Source organism: Lithobates pipiens, unplaced genomic scaffold (genome assembly GCF_037356315.1).
Source record: "Lithobates pipiens isolate NorthernLeopardFrog02 unplaced genomic scaffold, aLitPip1_a1.2 Scaffold_8, whole genome shotgun sequence".
Taxonomy (NCBI): Eukaryota; Metazoa; Chordata; class Amphibia; order Anura; family Ranidae; genus Lithobates; species Lithobates pipiens.
The window spans coordinates 225042542-225070362 of record NW_027507903.1 but is presented as its reverse complement, the minus strand read 5'-3'; the positions used below and the strand labels follow the sequence as shown (position 1 = coordinate 225070362).

General features: G+C 40.1%; 1 protein-coding gene across 1 annotated transcript; it reads left to right on the top strand.

The window, feature by feature from the left end:
* Nucleotides 1–607: 607 nt before the first annotated feature.
* DBX2 (developing brain homeobox 2) lies at nucleotides 608–24701 on the top strand. The gene is made up of 4 exons (XM_077472881.1): nucleotides 608–1021; nucleotides 8022–8117; nucleotides 17951–18138; nucleotides 20624–24701. The coding sequence occupies exons 1-4, from the start codon at nucleotides 694–696 to the stop codon at nucleotides 20888–20890; spliced, it is 879 nt and encodes a 292-aa protein (XP_077329007.1). The 5' UTR covers nucleotides 608–693; the 3' UTR covers nucleotides 20891–24701.
* The last annotated feature ends 3120 nt before the right edge of the window (nucleotides 24702–27821 follow it).

Genomic DNA, 27821 nt, shown 5'->3' with positions numbered 1-27821 from the left:
ATATGTAACACCACCAGAGGTAACCGCTATGTATATATGTATAAGGATGAAAAAATCATTTATATATGTGTGCATGGAAGATGTTGTTTCAACAAATCTTCAATAAAAACCTTTCTGATTTAAAAAAAGTTTTACTTTACTTATCTGCTGTGACCTTTTATAACCACACACTGTGCTGTTATCATCTGAACACTGACTGCATATATGCATGTATATACCTGACATTTTGTGTGCATAGGTGCTTTTACATTTCAAAACATTTAAAAAATACTTAAAATTAAAACAAAAACAAAATCTTCTGAATTAGCTGGGCTTTGAAGGGAACACTGAGCTGACATGAAGGCTTCTTTAGTTAATCATCCCACTAGTTGAATATTTTCAGTGGGAGTAAATACATTCTCACACAAAGGCAAGCACTTTGTGGAAAGTGCATTTCAGAGGCCGGTATTGCTGGGCAGCACTTGATTGTTGTTAATGTCATAGCCATTTGACATAATGAATGAGTTGGACACACCTTCTCCCAGAAAAGCTGCTTGTCTTATCTAGCTGGAGAGCTTGTATGGCTGCACCTCTAAGTACAAAAACTACTCAGCAACTTGTTCTAGTTAACTGAAGCAGCCAAAGCACAGCTGCTCTATCAAGAAAGGAAGCTGGGAAACGGAAGATAACTTTGTAAGGTCTAATCCTGAAGTTATGTCTGGAGTTTTGCCACCTCATTCTATGAACTGGAACTTCATGGGATATTCAGCATCAGTACACCATACAGCAACTCCCCATGTTTATGGGGGTCTGGGAAGAAGTTTTCTAATAGATAACTTGTTGAGAGATGTGGCAAAACCGGCTCCAAAGTATGTCCCAGTGGCCAACAGCGCTTCTTCAACCCCTCTGTGTCCTGCAGCAGAACAAATTAGCCCATCAGGGGGTACACATCCTACATCTTGGGCTTTTCACCTCATTAAACCATCAGATGGACTGCCTGCTCATTATCCACATATCGAGTCCCTCTACCACCACAATTCAGGTATGTTTCTGATATTTACAAATATATGTATCAACTTTATTTAGAAAGCAGAAATGGCTAGCCATACTTGGGTCGTAGTTTATGTTACAATATTAATAATAATCCAATTACTGGTTATTCTTGCAATAATTGCCAAGCACCATAATGGCCAGCCACTGGATCTATGATTCAGAACAAATTTATTTCTCAGAAAATTTCCAGCCTTCTGGAAAACATCTTTTTGACAATGTAACCTGGTTTTGCACCTGAGAAAGCTTGTTGGCTTGTTATAGCAAGTGTCAACTGAATCTGTCTCATTGCTTGCAGGAATTCAAGAGTGTAATAATATATTATATTATATTATATTATTTATTATTATTTTATTATTATTATTATTTTTATTATGTTTAGTCACATAAGCAAGTACCCAAGGGTCATAAGGTTTTTGTCAGATTTCTAGATACATTTGTAGTAATAACAGTAATAGCAATCATAGTATTCATAATCATCATCATTGCCATAATATTATGGATTGTACTGTAGAAAGAAAGCTCACAAATGGATTCATTACTTTTAATCTGTCTGATTTGTGAAGGAAATTGCAGTTTAGAGATCCAGCCAATCTGGATTCCTGAATTGTATGGTTATATACACATCTGACAAATCTGCATGCATGCATTCCTTGGAATTTGAAATATTGCAATTCTCAAATTGGCTCCTGCATATCAAAACAATTCTCTATTCACTAATGATAGAATGACTTTAGTAATAGGTATATAAACACCATGGCACTGCAACATTTGTATATTACTATATAATATCTGCATATTGAGAAATGTATGTTATATAGTATGCTGTTTTTAAGAAGCATTTCATATTGCTCCTTAGAAATTGATTCTAAACAGGATACATAATAGTATTTAATACAATGCTCTGTATTCAAGATGCAATATGTTTATTTATAAATTGGAAGTGTCCACATAATTCACACATAATGAAACAATAATATGATTAATTAATGGGACAATGATTTAACGTTTTTTTCCTGAAACAAGCCAATGCAACATCTGGCATATACCATCTGTTCTGAAACAATAATTGTATGCTTGCAGACATTCTTATATACATAAGACATACTACAGAATTTGTGTAATACAGACATTAATTTAGGAATGTTGTTTGTTGGTATTATTCTTCATTTACTATAGTGCTTCAACAACATCAGCATTTTGAATGATAGTTTTGCTATAATGAATTTGCTACAATCTTGATGTTGTTAAAACCTAAGGACAATCTGTCACTTATGAAAAAAGCATGGAAGAGCAGCAATTTAGTAATTCCACAACATAATATTTTTTTGCTGAGTTTGTCAGTGAATAGATTAATATTTAATTGTAGTTAAGAATTCAACATTTTGAAAAATGACTATATATATATATATATATATATATATATATATATATATATACATATATATAGACTATATACCTCTACCAGGCCATTCACAACAAAGTGGCATTGATTTAAAGCTACTGTTCAAACCCTAACATTGAACTTCTACTATTTGCTAATTTTAGGTCTGTTAAATATATCATCAAAAATGTTTAGCTTTACCTTTTTAATGTGAGCAAAAAAAAAGCAGGAAGGGGGGGGGGGGGGGGGTATGCTGTAGTCATAATTCACATTATTTCATAGGGTGACAATGCTAAAACAGCGCTCCAACTGAGCAAAGATTGTCACCCAAGCACAAAAAAGTGTATTATTGGCAAGATCCCATAAATTAAATGAAGGAAAATTAAAAAAGAAAACAAATGCAGCCACTACATTGCAGGCATAGTAAACTTCAGTATATAAAAGTTTTGGGGATAAAATTTCCTTTAAAGTGTATGTAAAGGCCACATTTTTCTCAGTTTTGAATAGGGTTGGACCCTCTGCCAAGCTTTTACTGTGGTATGTATCCCCACTGTGGAGATTCACTTCTCTTTTAGCCCTAGTGTACAGTGTCAATGAGAAAGAAAGTGAGGGGGAAAAAAAACAATTTTTAATTGCCCTGAAAGCAAGAGGCAAGGAGGAAATCTTCCAACTGAAGGGGACAAATTTTCCAGTGACAGCTTCCTTTTAGGTTGAGGAGAATTCTCCTCATTCTTGTTGCATTTCTAAGACAGAAAATAAAGAGAAATATCCCTTACAGGACACAGGCAGCAAAAAACTGACAAAGGTCCCCTCCCCCCACCTTCTCTATTAAAAACGACAAAATTCACTATACATAAGTTTATGGGAAGTGCACCAAAACCACCGTTTTGTTGCTGATTATTTGGCTATGGCCTTGCATTATGTACATGTATTCAAAGATATTTTCAGAAACTTTGGCATATATACAGCATCTCACAAAAGTGAGTACACCCCTCACATGTTTGTAAATATTTTCTTATATCTTTTCATGTGACAACACTGAAGAAATGACACTTTGCTGCAATGTAAAGTAGTGAGTGTACAGCTTGTATAACAGTGTAAATTTGTTGTCCCCTCAAAACTCTTGTAAAATGTGTTTATTGCATTTTAACAATTAGTATACATAAGTACATATGGTGGCAGAAAAAGAAAAGATCACATATGTGGTAATAATATTGAGTTGTAGTTCCCTCAAAAAAACTCAACACACAGCCATTAATGTCTTAACTGGTGGCAACAAAATTGAGTATACCCTAAGTAAAAATGTCCAAATTGGGCCCAATTAGCCATTTTACAAGGTCTGAGTTGTGAATGGGGAACAAGTGTGTTAAATTTGGTGTTATCGCTCTCAATCTCTCATACTGGCCAATACTCTCATACTGGCCACTGGTAGTTCAACATGGCACCACATGCAAATAACTCTCTGAGGATCTGAAAAAATAATTGTTGCTCTACATAAAGATGGCCTAGGCTATAAGAAGATGGCCAAGACCCGGAAACTGACCTGTAGCACAGTGGCCAAGACCATACAGCACTTTAACAGGACAGGTTCCACTCAGAACAGGCCTCACCATAGCCAACCAAAGAATTTGAGTGCAGGTGCTCAATGTCATTTCCAACGGTTGTCATTGGGAAATAGACATGTGTGTGCTGCCAGCATTGCTGCAAAGGTTGAAGGCATGGGGGGTTAGCCTATCAGTGCTCAGACCATACGCCACATGCTGCATCAAATTGGTCTGCATGACTGTCATCCCAGAAGGAAGCCTCTTCTAAAGATGATGCACAAGAAAGCCCGCAAACAGTTTGCTAAAGAAAGCAGACTAAGGGCATAGATTACTGGAACCATGTCCTTTGGTCTGATGAGACCAAGATAAACTTATTTGGTTCAGATGGTGTCAAGCGCGTGTTGCGGCAACCAGGTGAGGAGTACAGATGCAAGTATGTCTTGCCTACAAGCAAGCCTGGTGGTGGGAGTATCATGGCCTGGGTCTGTATGAGTGCTGCCATCACTGGGGAGCACAGTTCATTGAGGGAACCATGAATACCAACATGTACTGTGACTTAATGAAGCAGAGCATGATCCCCTCCTTTCAGAGACCGGGCTACAGGGCAGTATTCCAACATGATAACGACCCCAAACCTCCAAGAAGACCACTGCCTTGCTAAATAAGCTAAGGGTAAAGGTGAGGAACTGGCCAAGCATGTCTCCAGACCTAAACTCTATTGAGCATCTGTGGGCAGGCATGTACTGGCCATTGGGACAACTGGGAGTTTCCCGGTGGGCCGATGGCTCAGTGGGCCGCTCTGATGTAAGGGGGCTGGTTATGGGACACTCTGATGTAAGGGGGCTGCTGATAGGACTCTCTGATGTAAGGGGGCTGCTGATGGGACTCTCTGATGTAAGGGGGCTGCTGATGGGACTCTCTGATGTAAGGGGGTGCTGATGGGACTCTCTGATGTAAGGGGGCTGCTGATGGGACTCTCTGATGTAAGGGGGCTGGTGATGGGACACTCTGAGCTGCTGATGGGACACTCTGATGTAAAGGGGCTGCTGATGGGACACTCTGATGTAAGGGGGCTGGTGATGGGACACTCTGATGTAAGGGAGTGCTAACGGGACACTCAAAATGTAAGTGGGCCGGTCTGGATGAAGTCCAGGGCCAAATTTCTGTCCCAGTCCAGCCCTGTCTGTGGGGTATCCTCAAATGGAAGGTGGAGGAGCGCAAGGTCTCTGACATCCACCAGCTTCGTGATGTCATCATGGAGGAGTGGAAGAGTTCTCCAATTTGGACATTTTCACTTAGGGGTGTACTCAATTTTGTTGCCAGTGGTTTATACATTAATGGCTGTGTGTTGACTCATTTTGAGGGGACAGAAAATTTACACTGTTATACAAGCTGTACACTCACTACTTTACATTATAGCAAAGTGTAATTTCTTCAGTGTTGTCACATGAAAAGATATAATAAAATATTTACAAAATATGAGGGGTGTACTCACTTTTGTGAGATACTGTATATATCACCCTAATTGCACTATATTATTTTACAATTATAATCATTGCACTGTAACTTTACAGAAACATAATTTATAGACAGATATCTTAACTAAAATATCCAATAAAAGCAGCCACGTGCCTCAACCATCCAGACATCATGTTTAAGTGAAATACTCTCTGTCACTTTAATTATAATGCTACTGTACCATATTTATTTATTCTTTAGGGGTGTGATTCACTAGATGTAAAGTAAAGAAACATTTAAACTGTGTTAACTGCATTTAAACAATCGGTGCATGGGGATTTTTAATGCACATGACCAGATGTTTAATGGGAATACATGATAGGTGTTGCTTTAGTGCTGGTTCACACCAGCGTGATGTGGGAACCAGCACGATTCCAGTGCCAGTTCCCGCAGCGCATAGAACTCACAGGCAGTACATACTGTCCTATGCGAACTGTTCTGTGTGTCAAAAGAAATTTAATGATGCCCCCAGATCGCTTCGCATATCGCAGTACGATCCGATTCTGGTGCGGACAAAAAAAAGGATCCTGCACGATTTTGGACCAAATGCAATGCAAATTCAGCCATACAATATGTATGACTCAATTCGCATCGCACAGACATCGCATGTGATCTGCACAGCAGTGCGGTGCGAATCACATGCAATGTCTGATGTGTGAACCGGCAGTTACCGTTGGTAAACTGTTTTCTTAGGCCAGTTTTACGTAAATATGGAATGTTTCATCTTTAGTAAATTGTTCCCAAGGCCAGATTCATCTCAGATAGTAAAGGTTTGCTATGTTAAAGGAAACATTTAGAACTGTAAATTGTACATATGCAGTCCCTCCTAAATATGTACCCTTTGTCTTGAATTCCTTCTAAAAAAATAGTGCACTTCCTGGTATTTAAGGATGCCTAGGCACTTCTGTGCTTACAGGCTTAACGCTGTATACCGGCAGCTTTAGATCTGAGGCTCTGCTGCCTTGGACTGCTAGTTTTGGGAGGTTTTGAAGTGAAGTTTACTTCTGTCTTGACTGTGTCACTGTTATCCTTGCTGAAGACTCTGATACAAGGAAGCAAAGCCCTGCTTCTACCAAGATGTACGCCTCCATGCAGAGACACAGTGCAGATGATGGCACGGCAAGTAAGTAAGGGAGAAAGATCAGCTGCAGGAAGCCCACAGGAATTACTGATGACTTTGCCATCCTCCATTATTTTGGGAACAGCTTTCAAAATCCATTTCCACTGTGACCGAAAGGGACACTTGATAAGAGGTACCATCTAATATCCATAGTTTGCCAGCAAGAAGCCTATGGTTAAGGTTTATCTGGATGGAGATGTGATCAAGCATGCTAAATAACCTATTACTTTCCTATTAGCCCTTGTACACACGGTCAGACATTCCGACCACAGAATCCGTCAGATTTTTTCCGACGGATTTTGTCCGAAACTGGTGTTGCATACACACAGTCGGACAAAGTTGTCGGAAAATCCGATCGTTCAGAACGTGATGACCTTCGTTCATTACGGCGGGACTACCTTCTTGCTAGTAGCCAATAGCTTTGGTCTCGTAATTTGATCTAAGCATGCGTGGCACTGTCCGATCGGAATTCTCTACAAACGATCGGACAAAGTACAATTGGATCATGTTCTCGGAAAATTTTATATCCAGCTCTCAAACTTTGTTGGTCAGACATTCCGACGGAAATAGTCAGATGGAGCTCACACATGGTCGGATTACCCGACAACACGGTCCGATCGGACATTTTCCATCGGAATTTCCGACCGTGTGTACAAGGGCTTAGAGAGGTGGCATCAGAGGTGTTTGCAGCACACCTACCCCCCCCCCCCAACTATATGTTCGTGTTCAGGAAACTGCCATAAATGAGGGTGGGCAAATCCGACCTGCTTGTTCAACCAGCTCCTGAAATCTACAGTAGGTTTTAACTTTCCATAAAGATAACACTATATTTTTAGTGGGGAATGTACAGACTTACAATGGCCATCGTTTCCATCTAATCCTGACACATTTCAGATCTTATCTGCTAGATTAACCGAATTTACTAACAACTTGTAATGTGAAGACCTACCATCATTTTCATATGAAATCTGCACAAATAATACTTAATCCAATAAACAAAAGTATAATAAAACAGAAATAAGAAATACTTTTAGGGTAGGGGTAATTTGCTAAGTAAAGTGAACCTTTATATTTCTTGAATATCCAATGTGTACAGAGATTCAGGAATTTAAAAAGTGCACACAACTGCACACAACTAGATTGGAGGTATTTTTCACTTTGTAAATTACTTGCATATAACTTTCATATGTACTAATATTCATGTTTTATTCATTATACACCCTTATATTTATTAATTGAATGACACCTTGGCATGATTGCAATACAGTGTTTTTAATTTATTTAATACAAATTATAACAAGAAAAATACATTTTATTAATTCTCTTGCCAAATTATATACGCATATTGAGATTTTCTGTAGTTCTAAAATATTTTACTAGTGAAATTACCATTAATTACCATGTCCTGTTTCTACACTTTTTGCAGGTGTTTCCAAATACTTTTTTCTGCAGTCCCTGCCCTTCTACCCGGCATGCTGTGGTGGGTCCTGTCAGCATTCTGCCTCCCCCACTGCTTTTTCAAGTAAGTCTTTATGCTTCATCAGTAATGCTTCAGTTATTTTGTAAACCAAAGCAGCAGGATTTAATGGGTTCAAGAAAGCTAATTGGTGATGCAATGGAGAGGGCCTGATTCCTAAGAAAAATCACAGCAGTCTCATTCAGGGTCTCTTCCGAAGATTTATCCTATGTGAGCGCTGAGAACAATTGAAAATACTCCAATGGAAATGAACCGGCAAAAAAAAAAAAAAAAAAGCTAATAGCTTCCTTGCTGCAAAGATATATAGAACTGTCCTATTCACAATAAACACAGCTCAAGATGCAATAATATATAAAATTAAACTAAAAAAAGTTAAAGGAAATATTTTTTATCTGTAAAAAATATGTTATGTACTATAACTACATTCAAATATACTGTGTACATAAAATCCTAATCATGATATTTGAATCTATAACTTAGAAATCTAAGAAATCTTAAATACAAATCTATATGAATTAACAAGTATAAATGTATTCTTTCTAGAAAATACCTGGAAGAAAAAGTATAAAATAATATTAAAAAAATTGTGTTTATTACAGAAGTGTACAGCATTTGAAGTATTGCCTGTGCCCTGTGGAAAATGTTAAGATCTGCCATGCCTTGTGGGAACAATAGACCATTGCTGAACAACCTAAAAAAAATTGTGTAAAATAAAAATGCCAGAAAACAGAATTACCCATGTTTACAATAGATAAAAGAATAGTTTGGACACTTATACAGGCAGAATGAAATAAGATAAAATAGTATAAGATATAAATATTATTCTTGCACTGTAATATTAATCACAATTCTTTATATATATTTTTTTTTTATGTGTGCAGACAATATATTTTAATATTACTGGCATTACTATATTTTGAAGGGTAGTTAAAGTGAATGATTTGTGACAAGCGAGGCAGTAAATAGTGCTAGTTTAATGACCTGCAGGCTTATGGCCGTCTCTCAGGGGGCTGACACTTTCCCACAGAGCCTCTCACTGGGCCTGGGTTGCATTAGAATGGATGACAGGACCGTGACCAATCGGCACTTTCTCTTTACTCATCCACACGCGACTTAACCACAATTTTTCACTGTGCAGATGAACTTTAGAAAGCATTTTATACTGAAAAGACCTTACCAAGGGTCATTTGCCCTTTTGTACTGGCATAAAGCAGAGATCTATATGCAATCTTTTATCCTGTGTCACATTTCAATGAAAGCTCTGAACCCCATTTAAATACTTGACTGAAAAATAAAGCAGTGAATGAAAATGACTTTTATAGACTCCTTTAAGCTCATCTTTCCCTATAAGGTCTCCTACCTGAAAAGGGATTAGAAGCGTGAGATGAGTATATAGAGAAAGTGGCTGAATACATAGGTCCCATTATCAACTGCAAGGACTGTTTATAAACCTAGACCGATGAACATTTCTCAGTGTCCTATTAATTGTCCATTTAACAAGGAGGTATTGAAGGACAATGCAAAAATGAAAACCATGACTAAACCTTTTCCTCGCCACTTCAAGGTGGTCTTCTACAAAGTCAAATCAATATTGTTGTTCAAATTATAAAGGCATTTATTACTACAGCTGTAAAGTGATCAGCAAATGTTGCCAAAGACTCTGGTACTGTTTTTTTAGATGACTAATATGTCTACTAAAATAACACTTTATTTTAAATATTTAACTTTTATAAAAAAAAAATTCTTCAGGGTAAAGGTAAACAAATTTTCTAAAATCCGTGCAAATTTCAAAGATTAGTTTACTTAACCTCCCTGGCAGTAATCCCGAGTTTGGCTCTGGGTTAATTTTTAGTATCAAAAGCGGTAACCCCACGCTCGGGGTTACACTGTAGTATGCCTGTAGTGTTACTTACCCTGTCCCTACAATCCCCTGATGTCCTCCTGCTGTGTCCTCTGGCCTATGCCGGCATCCGTCTTCCGGGTTTCCTTCCCTGCGAGTGCCAAGATGCAGGGGGCGGAACCGGGTGGGAAATTAAAAAAAAGTTCAAAGCATGACATTTCTTTCATATTTGTACAGTTTCTCTTGAAATTACTGACCTACTTTGCACATCCTCTGAAGAAGCATCTCAGAAAAACAAGTCGGGAAAATGTGCATTGGCTTTGTTTTCGTAAACTGACCTGCTTGTTATGACCACCATATGTATGAATTTGTGCCTATGTCTTTATGGAGATACATATTTTTTTATGTGCTCTTTAAATTTTAAACTTATTAAAAATAAAAAATGTTATACTTTGGTTTACAATTCTCTCTCATTATTTGATTATATTGCACCGTTAAAATCGCCTTATCCATTCCTCATTTTATATGATTTACACACAATACATTGTAATCTGTTAGGATTATATTACTATATCAAATCAATTCACCTTGGTTTTGTCCCTAGTGCTTTGTCCAGTGCTCTGCCCACACTTTTACAGTTCTTTCTGTCTGGAAACTTGAGAACATCCATAGTGTCCAAAAAGCATCCCTTTAGGTAAAAAGCAGTTTTAAACCAGCTAGAAAACAGCGATAGTGAATTAGAATCACTTGCAGAATTGAGCGATAGTGATTACTGGGGAAATTCATCATCAGACACTGAAGGTGACAACAGCGATGATTCTGTGACTGAGCTCAGTGATGTGCAAACTTGGTGATCTATTGACGGTGGTATGGATCAGGCAGCCCCCCCAAGATTCCCATTTACTGGAGCATCTGGTATGAAAGTAAATGTTGAACACGACAACCCCTTGGCATACTTACAATTATTTCTGACCCATGAGGTTATTGAAAAAATAGTTACTGAGACAAACCGGTACAAAGAGCAACAATTAGCTTCTCTGCATCGGAAGTTTTCAAGAAGCAGAAAGTGGGAACCAGTGACCAAAGATGACATTTGGAAATTTCTGGGCCTAATAATACTTTAGGGAGTGGTGGGGAAACCCCTGCAGAAGTAGTATTGGACAACTATTAAATTACTTGACAGTCCATTCTTTGGCACAGTCATGTCAGAGTACAGATTTTCCCTGATCATTAAATTTTTACACTTTGAAAACTATGAAGAATTTGATGAAACTACTTATCCTGCACCAAAACAAAAGAAAATTTGGGAAGTATCGCAAATGATTGTAAAGAATTTTCAATGGAGCTATGTGCCAGAAAGAGATATCAGCATAGATGAAAGTTTAATGACCTGCAAGGGAAGGCTCAGCTGGGTATAATACATTGCATCAAAGAGAGCATGATTTGGCATAAAATCCTACATGCTACGCGAATCATCAACTGGCTACATTTGGAATTCAGTCATATACTCTGGAAAAGGAACACAATTAAATCCAAAATACAGCAACTATGGAATGGCAACATCTTCTGTCCTTTCACTCATTGAGCCATCGCTAAATCAGGGCTATTGCGTAACTACCGACAACTCTTCTATGTCTCCTGAACTTTATGAGTTTCTTCTGCAAAACAAAACAGATGCCTATGGAACTGTTAGGGCTAACCGATGGGACATGCTGCCAATGTTTGGCAATAAGAAGCTGAAGACTGGAAAAATGGTTGCCTGGCAGAAAGGCAAAATGATGGCACTGCGATGGCGTGGCAAGAAAGATGTATGCCTAATGAGTACATTTCATAATACCTCCACTGTTATGGCACGCACAAAAAGTGAGAAAGAAATCATGAAGCCACAAGTAGTGATAGAATACAATAACACCATGGGAGGTGTCGACAGAGCTGACCAAGCAATGACATTCTACCCAGCAATGAGGAAACAGCAAAAGAAGTACTACAAGAAGATCTTCAGGCATCTTCTTGAGCAAGGCTTGTGGAATACCTACATTCTGCTCAAAAAAAGAGTGACAAACCTGTGATTCAGTCTGACTTAATTTGAAAGTTGCCGAACATATTTATGTGAACCACCAAACACCATCAATGGCTGTAAATGGAGCTGGACATTGTGTTGTTGGCATTGTCAGCCCAAAACAACTGACTGGTCATCACTTCATGGACTACATCCCACCAACTGGGAAAAAGTCAGCACCTACAAGGATGTGCGTGATTTGTTGCTTGAAGTGAGATGACAGTAGAAAGAAAATCAGAAAGGAATCCAGGTTTGGTGCAAACAGTGCCAATCTTCAATGGAGAGAAAACAATCGTCCCCGGTGCACCACTCAGTGTTGTGGTAATGTGAATGCTCTCACCAGAACTTGTACCCCAGTGGGGTTGGATGGGCTTTCACAGTATGAGCCACTGTGCTGCTATCTGGATGCTGCTGCTGGTGCGCTGGGGAAATGTTCACTCTTCAATTTATACAGACTCCATTGATATGTGCATATAAGGGAAAAACACATCCATGGTGTAGTACGTTTAAGCAATCGTTTTATTTATTTAAGTAAAAAAAAACTACTCACATTTGCAAATTAAACAGTTTGCATTATATGTAAACAATCTCCGCTGGCCGCTTCTAGCTGTAGGAAGGGTGCACGTAACGTAGCCACGCAGCAGCATCCAGATAGCAGCACAGTGGCTCATACTGTGAAAGCCCATCCAACCCCACAGGGGTACAAGTTCTGGTGAGAGCATTCACATTACCACAACACTGAGTGGTGCACCGGGGACGATTGTTTTCTCTCCATTGAAGATTGGCACTGTTTGCACTAGTCACTTTATTTTGTGTCACTGCAACCTAGGACATTATTATGGGACATTTGTAGTGATCCTATGCGATTATTTTCTCTGCAGTGAAGATTGGCACTTTTTGCACTAGTCACTTTATTTTGTGTCACTGCTACCTAGGACATTATTAAGGGACATTTATAGTGATCCTATGCGGCTCTGAAAGTTTTTTCCCATGCACAAGGATTTGGCATTAATTATTTTTGTATGAATTTTTGAATGAAGTTTGATGTTATTATTATATGGAATTTATATTAATTTGACACAGCAGTGTCAGCACGTATTTGCACATACCAACTATTACTTTTCACTTTCATTTTATATGGCTTAATTAGTATTTCAGCACTGAGTCATAATTTTGCATTATATAGTTTGCAGATAAATCACTAACAGTATGTATATATATATATATATATATATATTATAGACAGGCTATCATATGCCAGCTATATAATTTTGGGTTTAGCGCCATAGCCTATTATTTATATCTTTCAAACTTAATACCCCCCCCCATATCAGGGGGTGGAGGTTCTAGGTACAGGCAGCTCTAACCCCTGTAAATTTTATTACCACTAATTCACGGTTATACCTAAATTTTAATGTAAAAAATGTTTCATTTGTTTTCAAATTTCAGCACTCACAAGGTGAGTAGTCCATAGCGCAACTTTACTTATTTATTTATTCACAAAAACATACAGAGGCTATCCTGATGAGCTCCTTAGAAAATTGCTGGTTGCCTGCCATTGTGCTCAGGACCAAACCGACATAGGCAAGAAAGAATCCAACCTCATTTTCTGTGGTGGTGGAGTTTGTCGTTCAGGTTCTGCGGATCCTGGTTCTGTTGGCTGTATTCAGCACTTAAAGACCTGGCTGTCAAACCAACTACACTGAGAAAGCCACTGCTGGTGTAATCAATGGCCTCTGCTGTTAGTGTGTCCGTTCGGTCCCACTCTGTATCAGGGGTGCCAAAGGCAGGCCCTGAGACACAGAGAACAGCGTTCCAGCTCTCATATTGACAGCAGGGTCCTGCAGATTACACTGGTATAATCAGGGCTGGTGCAAGGATTTTTGACACCCAAGGCAAAACCTAAATTTGCCCTTTCCATTCCCGTCTTCTCCCACCTTACCCTTCCTCCTTCCCCCCCCCCTCCCTCCTCACCTCACCCTTCTTCCTACCCCCTTAACCACCCCCCCCTCTCATCCCCTGACCCCCAATGATAGCTTTAATATGACTTTAGTACTGCTTCCATGCAACTTTCTCTCTCTATGATCTGTATTTCCAGCTTTTCCACAAGCCATCCCTTATGCAGTGGTAACCAATATCTCAGAGGCTGATTAGATTTCAACTTTTGCCACTAACGTTTACTATAGTGTAATCAGCTTCCCTTTGGGTAAGCCTTGAGATCAGCAATTGGTTTCTCACAAAGAATTTGCCCCCATTCGGGGTTTTGGTTATCTACTTGTATTATGCTTATTGGACATGTATTGTTATTCGGAACTGTGTATCCTGTGGATGCTACATGTCAATTATTATCTGTTTTTCTTCCCTGTTCACATTCTGTTTGAAACAATAACAAATTAAATTAAAGAGAGAGAAGGAGAAAAAAAAAAAAAAATGCTGCACCCCCAGGCTGTACTAGTATCAGCAGTAACCAGGAGAATCCATAGGGACTAGTAGTGGGCAGCAGCCTGATCTGTAGGCAGTGTTTTCTTTGGGTGGTCACCAGTAGAAGAAAGAAACATAAAGAGAGCCAACACACTGGCCGCCCTGCACAGCACTGATCTCAGTAATAGCATGTGTAGCTGGACACTGATCACTCACCCCCATCCTCTGCTTCCAACCTGCCGCGCTGTGACCTGGGAGGAACATTCCAGGGAGCTTGGGGTTATCAGATGGAAGAGCTGAACTGAACGCTGATATCATACCATCCTGTACTGAAAGTTGCAGAAAGCCAAAGGAACTGTGTACTGGGTCTTATAATGGGGATGGGCTGAGTGTGTACAGAGCGCAGTGTGCAGAGCAGTCAGTGGGGTGGATGTGCTGCAATGTAAAGCCTCAGGGGCCAGTGGTGTGTATAGGGCAGCATTTACAAGCAGCAGTCTGTGTATTGAGCATGAGTGTTGGGAGTCAGGCAGAAGACCTTTCCAGGCTGCTCTGTGTACTGTTGGTAGGAGGGGAGCTTAGATCTCTCCCATATATATATACTGCAGAACCGCTCCACCAAAAATCTTCTGCTTTTCCCAGTGACCGAGCCGTGCCGTCTTCACACACCTCCCCCCTCCTTGTGCTTGTGTGTCCTGTCATACTGACCCTGGCTTTACACACAAGGCTGTGTCATCTCCACACCAGAGAGCTGTATATACAGCAGCCACAGTTGCACCCTAGGTGGCAGTGCACCCTAGATGGCTGCCTAATTTGCCTAGTGGTAGCACCGGCCCTGGGTATAATCTTCAGTGCTGGTTTGTTTGAAGGTCCTTCTTTCATTCATGAATGAAGGGAGCAGTTGTAGCCTTTATTCACAAATTGATGTTATGTGCAAATCAAACTATTGTCCTCATGTAAACATTTAAAATGTGTTTTCTTTAATTTCCATAGTGCCAATTTGGAAAAAAAACACTTTATACCAGAAACATAATTCTGCTGCCTCTATAAAAGCATCAAAAGACCCAAATAGCAGAAATGATTTGCACCTTTTATGAATAAATAGATAACCTGTTTCATTGCAGTCATAATTGAATCACACTAGTTTTACCACACCACAACTTACTCTCATGTCATTCAGTTTTCCATTGACCAAAAAACTGGTAAACTTAAGGCCAGCAGACAGTGACTGTCATTTTTGCATGGTACACCAGCCCAGTCAGTGTAGGTGGGGATGTACAAGCAGGAACCCATCCCAGCTCCAGGTGAAGGGAGAGGGTGAACTTTGGCATCTTCACCTTAAGTGTCAGAGTACCGTGTCCCAGCACTGGTCATAATGGTGTTATGGTCTAAATCTTTTTTCAGATTATGACCAATAACTAGTACCGTATATACTCGAGTATAAGCCGAGATTTTCAGCCTCTTTTTTGAGGCTGAAAGTGCCCCCCTCGGCTTATACTCGAGTCATCGCTGTCTGCCCGCTCGATCAGCGTGTCGAGCAGACAGACAGCGGCCATTCTATTCAAAAGCCGCGCCTCCGGCTCCGCCTTCGCCTGTGATAGGCGGAACACTGAATTTCCCAGCAGCCTGTGTTCCGCCTATCACGGACGTCGTATCATCCTCGTACTACGGACGAGGATGATACGACGTCTGTGATAGGCGGAACACAGGCTGCTGGGAAATTCAGTGTTCCGCCTATCACAGGCGAAGGCGGCGGCGCAGCTTTTGAACTTTACAATGGCCGCCGACGAAGAGGGCACGGGACGGCACGGCACGGGACGGGACGGGACGGGGGCAAGGCAAGGCACGACACGGGACGGATGCAAGGAGGCAAGGCACGGCACGGGACGGAGGCAAGGAGGCAAGGCACGGGACGGAGGCTCGGGACAAAGGTAGGCTGGACACACACACACACACACACACACACACACACACACACACACACACACACACACACACACACACACACATGGATGGAGACACACACAGGGATGGATGGATGGATGGATGGAGACACACACACACAGGGATGGATGGATGGATGGATGGATGGAGACACACACACACAGGGATGGATGGATGGATGGATGGAGACACACACACACAGGGATGGATGGGTGGATGGACACACACACACACAGGGATGGATGGACGGACACACAGGGATGGACGGACACACAGGGATGGACGGACACACAGGGATGGACGGACACACAGGGATGGACGGACACACACACAGGGATGGACAGGCATGTCTCACCCTCGGCTTATACACGAGTCAATAAGTTTGCCAGTTTTTTTGGGGGTAAATTGGGGGCCTCGGCTTATATTCGGGTCGGCCTATACTCGAGTATATACGGTAGATTTCATAAAAAAAGTAGATAAATAAAAAAATTCAGAATTACATATTTGTCCTAAATCAGTGCCTGTAAATTCCTGAAGCCATTGATTCAGCATGACAGCTAGACAATCAGGTTTTTTTTTTTTTTTAAAGAATCTGACAGCAATGACAGTTGGCATCTTCTTCAGAATAGATGGTAACTTTTGATAGCTGTACTAGTTTTGACAGATTGCATAAAAATAGGGATGCATGTAGGGTAAGACCAACCATAACTGATGATGACAGATGCTACGATAAGGTAAATTAGTGTTACAAAGTTCTGGATGATCCTCAACTGTTCTCTAATTTCAATGCAGGGACATCATTAGTGTTACAAAGTGATGGATGATCCTCAACTGTTCTCTAAATTCAATGCAGGGACATCACAATTATTTTTAGAGGCTGAATAATTTTCTCAAATATATTCTTAATTGATGCACGAGGCAATGTGTTAATAGAAGTTAGTAGTAGAAGTTACAATATAAACCAAGCTGGAAGACATCTTGCCTTTGAATACCTTCTGCTTATCCTCTTTTTTTAAACACTTAACATGTTCATGCATCCTCCAGTACAGGATTTATTAACCTTTTTACCCTGGAGCAACACATTAAATACTTTTCAGTTCTCAGGGAACCGCTGTAAGTTCAGTAAGCTATTGATATAATAATAGAATAATTAAGAATGTGGTATATTAATACAGTATTTGACACCCAAGGCAGATCATTAACACCCCCAGCTTTATATAACAAAATTATAATAATTATGGCCATAAAATAAATGCAGATAGACTGTCTTAAGTCAATGGCTAGAGTAGCAGGATACCTCTACTTCTATGTTCAGTGAGAGGAAGAATGCCCCCTACGTTGGCAGACTGTGGTACATGTTCTCCGTTTCACTGGTGGTCAGTGGGAAGAATGCCCCTATTTCATGAATGGTTAATGGGAAGATTTAAACCCTTACAGACAGATCATTATGTCAGTAGTTACCTGAGAGACCGGGGGGGGGGGGGGGGGCTCCACTGGTGCTACACCACTGATTTTGTATGGCTTGTATAGAAGCAATGAATCTAATTCAGTAAATACTTTAGATTTTTGCATTATCAAAATGCTATATTCCTCTAATGAAACATTTTTCTTTTATAGGAAATGAAAGCGAACTTTCTCTGTTACCAAATGATTCAAACAACAAGACGAGACGTGTGATTTTGAGACGTGCAGTTTTTTCAGATGATCAGAGGAAAGCACTTGAGAAAATGTTCCAAAAGCAAAAGTACATTAGCAAAACTGATCGAAAGAAGCTTGCTGTTAATCTTTCTCTGAAGGAATCTCAGGTAAAGTTAACTATGGCAGGATCTGACATAGCTGATTTGCTAAATTGTGTGTAATTTGTGACCATATTCTGTTTGTTAGCTATATAATTAATATATGTTTGTTAAAGTATTTAATTTATATAATCAAACATTTGCTTGTTTTGGATTGAATATTTCAGAGTTAGAACTTCAATAGGCTTTTTATTGTGAGCAGGAGGAAGGCCAAAGAATCGAAAATTTATGATCTTTTTTTTTTTTAATACAAAACTACTATAATACAGAATAAAAATATCAAACTTGTTTTGGGAGTTAAAAACACTTCCCATCATCAGGTCTACACAAAAAACAAGAAAGAATAAAAAAGCACATAGAGCTGGAAACTGCCTATTAATCTCTTGACCATTGAGCTCCAACAATCAGATGCAGTTAAAAGATATCCGACCATTATATACATTTTCCAGTGCCTCGTATCCAGAACATTGCAACTTTTTTTGTTTAATATCTGTTTATCAAAACTTTTCAATAAGCACAAAAATACAACAGGTACAAAGTTTATTTGCTTAACCAAGAAATCTAAAAAAAAAGGAGGCAAGGTTCACCTCGTACATGGCGATGGAATAATGTAGATCATATCAAGCTGCTGTAAGAGCCAAAGCAGATGAATCAAATATCCTATGTAACAATACCCTACGTAACAAAATATCCTACGTAACAAAAGTAACAATACCAATAATTTCGCAAACTTTGACACCATTTTATTAGAAAGAAGGGAGGAAAAGGAGGAAGAGAAATCCAGAGTGTAAACGGAGAGAGGAAAGAGTGGGGGTTAAGTGGGGAAGAAGCACGATCTGATACCAGTTGGCTTGCGTCAGAGGTTTTAGACCCCGCAATATTAGATTTATACCCTATAAGATTATCATTGGGAGGTAAACCAGCTATAATATTCAGAAAAAAGAAAGAGGATTTAAACGTTCACAAACATACTTCGTATCTTAGTATGAAGACCGGGGGAAGAACAGGTAATATGCGTGAACTCCTCAATTAGACAGATATCATTAACTCTTCAGAGCCAGTTCCCAGTACGGCCTAATAGTTTGAATGTTTAATGAAACAGCGCCATCCATGGGTTAAATTTCACATTAGATCCCCGTTTAACAGTGATCAACCGCAGCACAACCAAATACTGACATGCGAGGCATCCTCCCCACATTCTCTCCAACAAAGAGTAGAGTGAGTGGGAAACGTGGCATAACTCCACCGGTGTGTGCAGTGCCATCTGGTTAAGAACTTATAGCTAACCTCAGCCATTTTTTATGAAATAGAAGACATTTGCAACAGTTGCAAAAACTTATCTTTTTGTTGATTGTATACCATTAGAGCTTTTTATTTATTGTTTGTTTTCTTGCTAGGTAGATTTGCCTTCTCCGTTTGTCCTAAATACCATTGTTACTGAGAAAGTGATAAGAAATAAAAATCACAGCTATCTAAGAGGGGAATCCCCTTACGTTATAGAGATTTTCTCTCCTTTCCTGTTGTATCTGTGGGAGAGGAACCAAAGAGAAACCTTCCCAATGAGACACAGACTACAAAAATACACTGAAATGGATTTTAACAATTCCCTACTGTATCCAAACCAAAAAAAAAATAGATATACACTTTAGAGTAAGATGAGAATATTGTTAAAGCCAAATTAAAGTCGTCTCGCACCTTTTTGACCTCTCGAAAGAAAATCCCAGGATTTTTGATAACACATGATTGCTTGACTGAAATTAACACAGCTTCACCTTATTTATCTGATTTCATATATATTTCTGTGATTTCAGTTGGGCATTGATGATCTTTTTTGTGCACTGATTTGGTGGAGGCAGTATTCTTTACCTTGAAAAGGACAGTGCTGTAGCATCTTGCCTCCAAGGCACACAAGTCAGTCACCCTAGCCAACACATTCGAGAAGTGCAGGCAATCTGGAAACTGATATACTGTGAATATCAACACTTTCAGTGTTTTATAGAATGTATGGACTTGCTTGAACTGTTGTGGGCTGCTCTGTTATGGTCAGCACTTTATTAGTAATAATACGATTTCCTTCAACCCCTATACCCCTGGAACTTAAAGTTGAAATTATTTATAGAAATTTTCTAGGTATCAATAAATCATCTCTGAGATGTGTCCCATATGTGGATGGGTTCTGCATTATTAAAACTGATAGTACAGCCCCAACAATACAGTATTAAAAAGGGAGCAGAAACCTGCGCGCTGAAGGCCTAAAAATAAATACTAGGTGAGCTGCCAACACAATACTTAGGCCAAGTATCAACAATACAGTAAGCGCCAAACTTCAATTGCTGAGATTTACATTTTTCCATATTTATATTTTCCATAAAGCTGTATTTGTCATCCTTCCAATGAATACCTTACAGAATGAAATCGTTATGCTCTGTATGCTCTGCTGACAAGCACAGGTTATTCTGACTATATACTTATAAAGCTCACTTTACATCAACAGGTTAAAATCTGGTTCCAGAACAGAAGAATGAAATGGCGAAATTCCAAAGAAAAAGAAGTTCTTTCAAATAGATGTGTAAATGATGGACATTTAGAAGAGAAATCTCAAGCCGATCGCAGTGACAGTGATTCGTCTCAAGTGCCACACAACAACAGGAACAAGAAGAAAATATCAAGCAAGGCAGTACAATTAGTAAAACGACTCAAGCTTGATTGCACAGAACAATCTCTTAGAGACTTAAAGTGTCATCAAGGCAAACTACACTGACAGGACTTGAAGTATTTTTAATGGAACAGTGTATATATTGAAACATACTTTATCCTTAAAAATACAACATCATTTCAAAGTGAAGAGCAGTAATACTTTTAGAGGTTTTGAACAAGTACATTAAAGATACAATCCTGTCAAAATTGCAAATAAAGTTTTATAATGCTTATAGGGAAAGTGCCTACCAGTCCAAGGCTTTTGTTTGCAATCCAGACAATGATGTAGTATATTGGGCCATGCCATTTCTCAAAGTAATATGGTTGCTGGTAATCTGGTGTTCTGGGAACAGCAATGGTCGAGATACCTCAAACTTTAGGCCCAATGCCAATTATGGGGAGCTCTTTACTATTTCTCACAAACATAAAGGACATATAAAATGATGTGACCAAAGGTAACAGATTCCATTTTGAAGCACTTAGGGGAATTTTTCATGAATCTTGTACAACAAATTGGCATACAATTTAGATTCAATTGTGATTTAAATATACCTATACCATAAATTGAAAAAACATATTTTCACAAACACCTTAATAATATACTCCACATAGAAGTAGCACACTATCATTATAGCATCCCTCAGTTAATACATACATTACCCATCCTAAAGCCCCATACGCACTATCAGTTTTTCTGCTGAGTTTTTCCTTCAGATTTACCAAAACCATATAATATGAGGTCAAACCTTAGGAGTTTCAATTTGTATGCAATCAGGCAGGCCCTTCTACTACATGGTTTTGGTAAATCTGAAAGAAAAACTCAGCAGAAAAACTGATAGTGTGTATGGGGCTTAATATCTTGCAAATTGCTTAAGATTTTCTGCTTCCTTAGTCACTTCTTGTTCTAAAGCGTGCTGATTTGATGAAGCAGCAGCACATTAATAATGGCACCTGAGTTCTTCCCACCTGAAAGCATGTTCACAATGACAGGAATTCCACAAAGCACCAGCAAAACACTTTTTTCTGGCGGTATGCCCCCTTTGAAAAGTTTTGTACCAGTTTAAAAAATCCCTGCCACCAGTTTCAGTATCTTTACCAACACAAGCAGCAGATTCAGGAAGTTCCTAATAGCACTATTTTTACAAAATGGTGGTATAGATGTAATACATTCAAACATTTTGTATTTCTAGTTTGTATATAATGAAACTGTAGATAGGTAAAGTGCTTCTAAAGACAGAAGGTTTTTACCTCAATGCATTTTCTGCATTAAGGTAAAAAGCCTTCTGTATGCAGTTCTCCATCCCCCTCCATCCGCCAGCCACACGTTTTACTTACCTGAGCCTGATCTTGATCCATTCCCCCCAAGAGCACAGAGCATGGCTCGATTTTGAGCCCACACAAGTGCCCTTATAGCAAGTGGCTTGCTATGGGGTGCACTTGGCAGGGGGGAAGAGCCAGGAGTACTGGTGGGGGACCTGAGAAGAGGAGGAACAGGGCTGCTCTGTGGAAAATTATTGCATAGAACACATAAGTATAACATGGTTGTTAGTTAAGAAAAAAAAAACTATTTAGGTTTACAATCACGTTAAGACCAACTTAAACTTGGTGTACAGAGACAAAGTGCCTGTCCAAAGATACCCTTCAGCCTTAGTGCTTCTCCACACAGAGTGCTCCATACATTAAGGTGTCTGTTTCTAAGAGGTTGCCTACACCAACATTTGACATGCAGAGGCACAGTGGAAATGGAAAGTGTGCTATAGATACTCTTTATGAATTCCCCAGAGTGTGTTTTGCACAATGCAATAAGAGTAATGACCGTTCTGCTTCCAGTCTGAATCATGCTGTACAAATAAAGTAAAATAAAGACAGACATGAATCTATACTTTTTTTTCTATGCAATTGTACCACTACCCCGACAGGAGCCACTGTAGATGTGCACAGGTTCTTTCTCTAATCAGTGCAGGCAGCCAGGCACACAGCAGTATCTCATCCACTTAGGCTCAATAAATTAAATTTCAGAAGACTCTATCTCTAAACAGTAGCGATACAGTATCCTCTCCCAGCTGGGAAACATATTAGACACTGCACACAGGGCTTTGGCTTTACTCACAGATAGTGGCAGTGATCAGTCTAAAGATATAACCTTCACAGAAAACAGAATAGCCCAGATTCCAGTCCAAGATGGGGGGGGGGGGCAGAGGCAAGCAGTCTCCTTTCCCTTGAGCTCCTGGACCCACAGGAAGAGAAAGAGTCCATTATGCCAGGGTTCCAGCCTATTTAACAGTTTAACAGTAACCCAGCCACCATATGACCATACCTGCCCAGGGGTTTTCTGGGCCTTACTAAATATTCAGGCCAGGAATTTGAATTCTCCCACCCTAAGCTCTAGGCAGGGGAGGAAATTAAACTCCCAGCCTGTGAAACCTTGAACAGACCAGACCAAACAATTACTTCTTCTGTGACTGCAGCCAAAACACAAAATTTGCCTAACAGCCTAGCTATGAGGGTGCTACACAATCATTTTTAATTGACTGTGTACCTGATGAAATTATGTTTTGTAATGTTTGCCTTGAGTTTCTCTTTAATCTGAAAATTACATAACAAAAGAACCAAGATATGGGATTTTAAGGCTGTCCGCACAGCGACATCCCCCTATGGGGACCGAGCCATACTGGAGCCCCTGATGCTCACCCAGGATGACTCCCCGGGGCATCATCCTGGGTGAGCATCAGGGGCTCCTGTATGGCTTGCCGGAGTGGCGCCACTGGGCAGCGCTTATTGCTTGGTCCCTATAGTGGGATGTCGCTGTTCGGATGGTGCTTGTGATTACTCGTTCAATGATGTCTCACTATGGGTGATGGCTATCTCCTTAGCCATGCCCTTCTATGGGCATTGTTTCTAGCATGGCGCTTGGTCCACATCATTGACACGGGATGTTTTTGCGTCGATCGACGTGTGACGTTGTTTACGACGCTGCTCATGCATGCGCACTGGCCCTTTATTGGTGCCCCATGCCATATGCCCTGGTGGAAGTGGAGGGGGTACATAGCGTGCCAGTCCATGGCAATTCAACAGTGGCTCAGCACAGAAGAGGTAGAGGATTTCTTTGCATGATATCCTACAAGGTAAGTAGTCCTTTCGACTGAAGAGGGAATTGATTGAAGCTAACATAAAGTGTTTAGTAGTTAGAAGTAGCTTACATGCCACTTTCTGATTTAGATCCATGGCAGTTCTTTTCAACCTTTTGTTGAAAATTACTCCTTGCTCCCTCTCCTAGTGTGGGAAAGGAAAACAACTGGGACATGTTTAGATTTGTTACCCTCCAATTCAGGACTCATTGCTGCCCACTGTTTTTACAGGTAGACAGAAAACAAATATTTATTTATTTTGCAGTTTAGTCTTGTCTTGATTACTTACACATACCACCTCCCTCTTAGATGGGCCAATAGGGGGCGTCTTTGTGCCTCTCTCTGTGACTTCATCAATTATACATATCAGTCCATCCCTGTGGTTTTGGAGCCAAAATATTCATTGGATTTTAATGTTAAGTACTTATCAACATCCAGGTAAAAGAGTCCTATAAAATAATGCACAGGCCTTTGCACACTTGAGAAATTGGTTTAATATTGTAATACATATGTTTGTTATCATTTAAAGTATGTTTTTGTTTCATTGCGTCTAAATTTTGTTATTTTCAATTTATAGTGATCATACATGCAGTGCCTGATAAAAGTTCTCCAGAGGAAGCCGTTGTTATGGCGAAACATGTAGAAATCCAATCAGTTGTATCTGTTTATGTATTGTACGGTTATATTTGACAAAAATATGTTGATTTTTATATGTTTTTAATAAAATTTTTACATAATTTTTAATTATATTTTGTTGTGTTTTGGCACCTTAAAAATCCCATATCTTGGTTCTTTTGTTATGTAATTTTCAAACAAGGGATGTGGTGCTGATGATTCTCAGACATTTAGCATTTTTTTTGTCATTCTCTTTAATATGGTTACTTCAAGAGCCTAAGTTCACAAATCACATTCCATCACTGAAATATGCCCTTATTTAACATTATGGTTTGTTCATAAAGTCAAGATTAGGCTGTACCTGTGCCCATATCATGCACTTTAAAATATTTACATATTCTGAACAAGCACTAAAAGCAGTTTAAAACAAGCCCCCATTCCCTAGTGCAGTGGTCTCCAAACTAAGGCCCGGGGGCCAGATGCTTGCTCATGTTCGGCCCTTGGGTCACTGTTTCACCCACTGGTACCAACAATGGGGCATAATTCCCCCCCCCCCCCACTGACTCTGATGAAGGGGCATAATTCCTCCCAATGACACCAACAATGGGGCATAATTCCTCCCAATGACACCCACAATGTTGCCCACTGAACCCAATGATAGGTCACAACTCCTCCCACTGACATCAATGATGGGGCACAATTCCTCCCACTGACACCAATGATGGGGCACAGTTACTCCCAATGACTCCAACGGTGGAGCACAATTATTCCCACTGAAACAAATTATGAGGCATTATTTTCTCCCCACTGATGTCTGGACCTTTTCTACACCCAATGGTCACAGTCCGGCCCCCCTTAAGTCTGAAGGACAGTAAACTGGCCCTTTGTTTAGAAAGTTTGGAGTCCCCTGCCCTAGTGTAGCCAATGTATTTTGGGGGATATGCTTACGCTTTGTCAGAGCTTATATAACCACTTGTGGGTTAATCAGAGAAAAGCTTGTTGAATGGCCTGACTTGGGGGTATAATGAAACTGTGCATCAGAGTGACATGATAAAAGTGAGGGCAGTGGACTGAAAATGTTTTGAAAAGTGATTTGCTAATTATGAATCAGAGAGACAGCAGCCTAGGCTCTCAACCAGGTCTCCAAATACCTCTTTCCCAAAAGGCTCACCTCCCTCAAGAAGAACAACCCCCCTTTTGGATTTACTCTAAAACCAATTCTTTATCCTATTAAGTTCAGTACTATCACATATCTACCCATTCATCTGTAACTAAAGACATTGTGGATACATTCATCTTCAAATTTTACAATGGAGGCACTGAAATCATAGCTCTTGCCCCTTTATTTTCTATGGCAGCATGGACTTGTCAAACTGCCAGCCTTTCCAGATAAGACACCTAACTTCAGAGTCTCTGTTGCTACAGAGTTCAAGGATGGCTTGTTTTAATCACTAGTGGACTGCCCACAGTACATTTACATGTATGTGATCCACTCTAAAATGTATAGGGCATGTGCTCCCCCCTGCTCCATCTGTGCTGTGATTCACTACAGCACAATTTTGGCAGCAAGTCCCAGCCAGTGATTTTTGGCCTGCTGATTGTCTGTAGCAAATCACAGCACAGATGGAGTGGGGGTCGGGAGGGTTTTGGAAACGCACGTGCCCTATACCCGCTAGAGTGGATCACATACATGTAAATGTACTGTGGGCGGTTCGCTAGTGATTAAAACAAATCATCCTTGAATGCTGATTCGCTACAGAACAATTTTGGCAGCAGGTTGTAGAGAATCACAGCACAGCCTGTGTCAATTATTAAACACAGATACAGATTCTGGATGGTTCTTCTTTCCCTGAACCTGTGGTGATTGGTGAAGTTTTAACCAGACCCCGCCCTTCCTTTTTGACCCTTCCCACTTCTCATAAGCACCACTCCTTTTAGAATCCACCCAATCTGTCCCCTGTATTCCACTTGCTTCCACCCATAGTGTCAGGAGTATACAGCTCAGCATCACAGGACAGCGTATACAGCCCCAGAATCACAGAACAGGAGTATACAGCCCCAGCATCACAGGACAGAGTATACAGCTCAGCATCACAGATCAGGGTATACAGCTCAGCCTCACAGATCAGGGTATATAGCTCAGCCTCAAAGTTTGGGGTATATAGCTCAGCCTCACAGATCAGGATATATAGCTCAACATCACAGATCAGGGTATATAGCTATATAGCTCAGCCTCACAGATCAGGGTTTATAGCTCAACATCACAGATCAGGATATATAGCTCAGCATTACAGATCAGGGTATATAGCTCAGCCTCACAGATCAGGATATATAGATCAGCATTACAGATCAGGGTATATAGCTCAACATCACAGATCAGGGTATATAGCTCAGCATTACAGATCAGGGTATACAGCTCAGCATTACAGTTCAGGGTATATAGCTCAACATCACAGATCAGGGTATACAGCTCAGCCTCACAGATCAGGGTATATAGCTCAGCATTACAGATCAGGTTATATAGCTCAGCCTCAACCTGGTAAACCATTTTAAACAAATATAACAATATAGTAAAAGGCAATATATTTTTATCTTTTACTTATTTTATTTTTTGTTTGACTCTCTGAACCTACCAATCCGGCCGAGAGTCTGAAAGAATGCGCTAATCGGGCCTTGCGTTCCATCCACAGACCCGGGGCATCACTTCCGGTTTCCCACTGGCACAGAGAAACTGGAACCGACGCCGTGGCTCAGAAGAAAGCACCGCTCATGTCTTACGGCGGTGCCAATAGAAAATAGCACAACAGTAGAATGACTGCAATATGTGAGTGTTGTGGTGCATTGCTCCCAAAAGCAGCCACATGAAGCATCTCATCTGCAAGACCATGAATGAATAGACGTCACTCTGCTCATAGTGCACTGTGTCCGGCGCCCGTACACAGTGCACTTAAACAACCTTTTTTTTTTTTAACTTTTTTATTCTAAATTTTCACATTTTTTGTGACTAGCTGTAGGGGGCCGGTGCCCATGCACCCCCTGTGGACAGGCTATCACTGCTCGGAACCCTTTTCATCCAGAGAGAGAAGAAAGACCAGATTTGTGAAGTTGAAGCAGCAATTTTACACTTGCAAACACCTAGTTAAGCACATTTAACCCTTTCATCACCCTCCAGTTAACTCTTTCACTGCCCTGCCAGTGTCATTGGTACAGTGTACAGAATTTTTTTTACTGTTCACTGTATTACTAGCAATG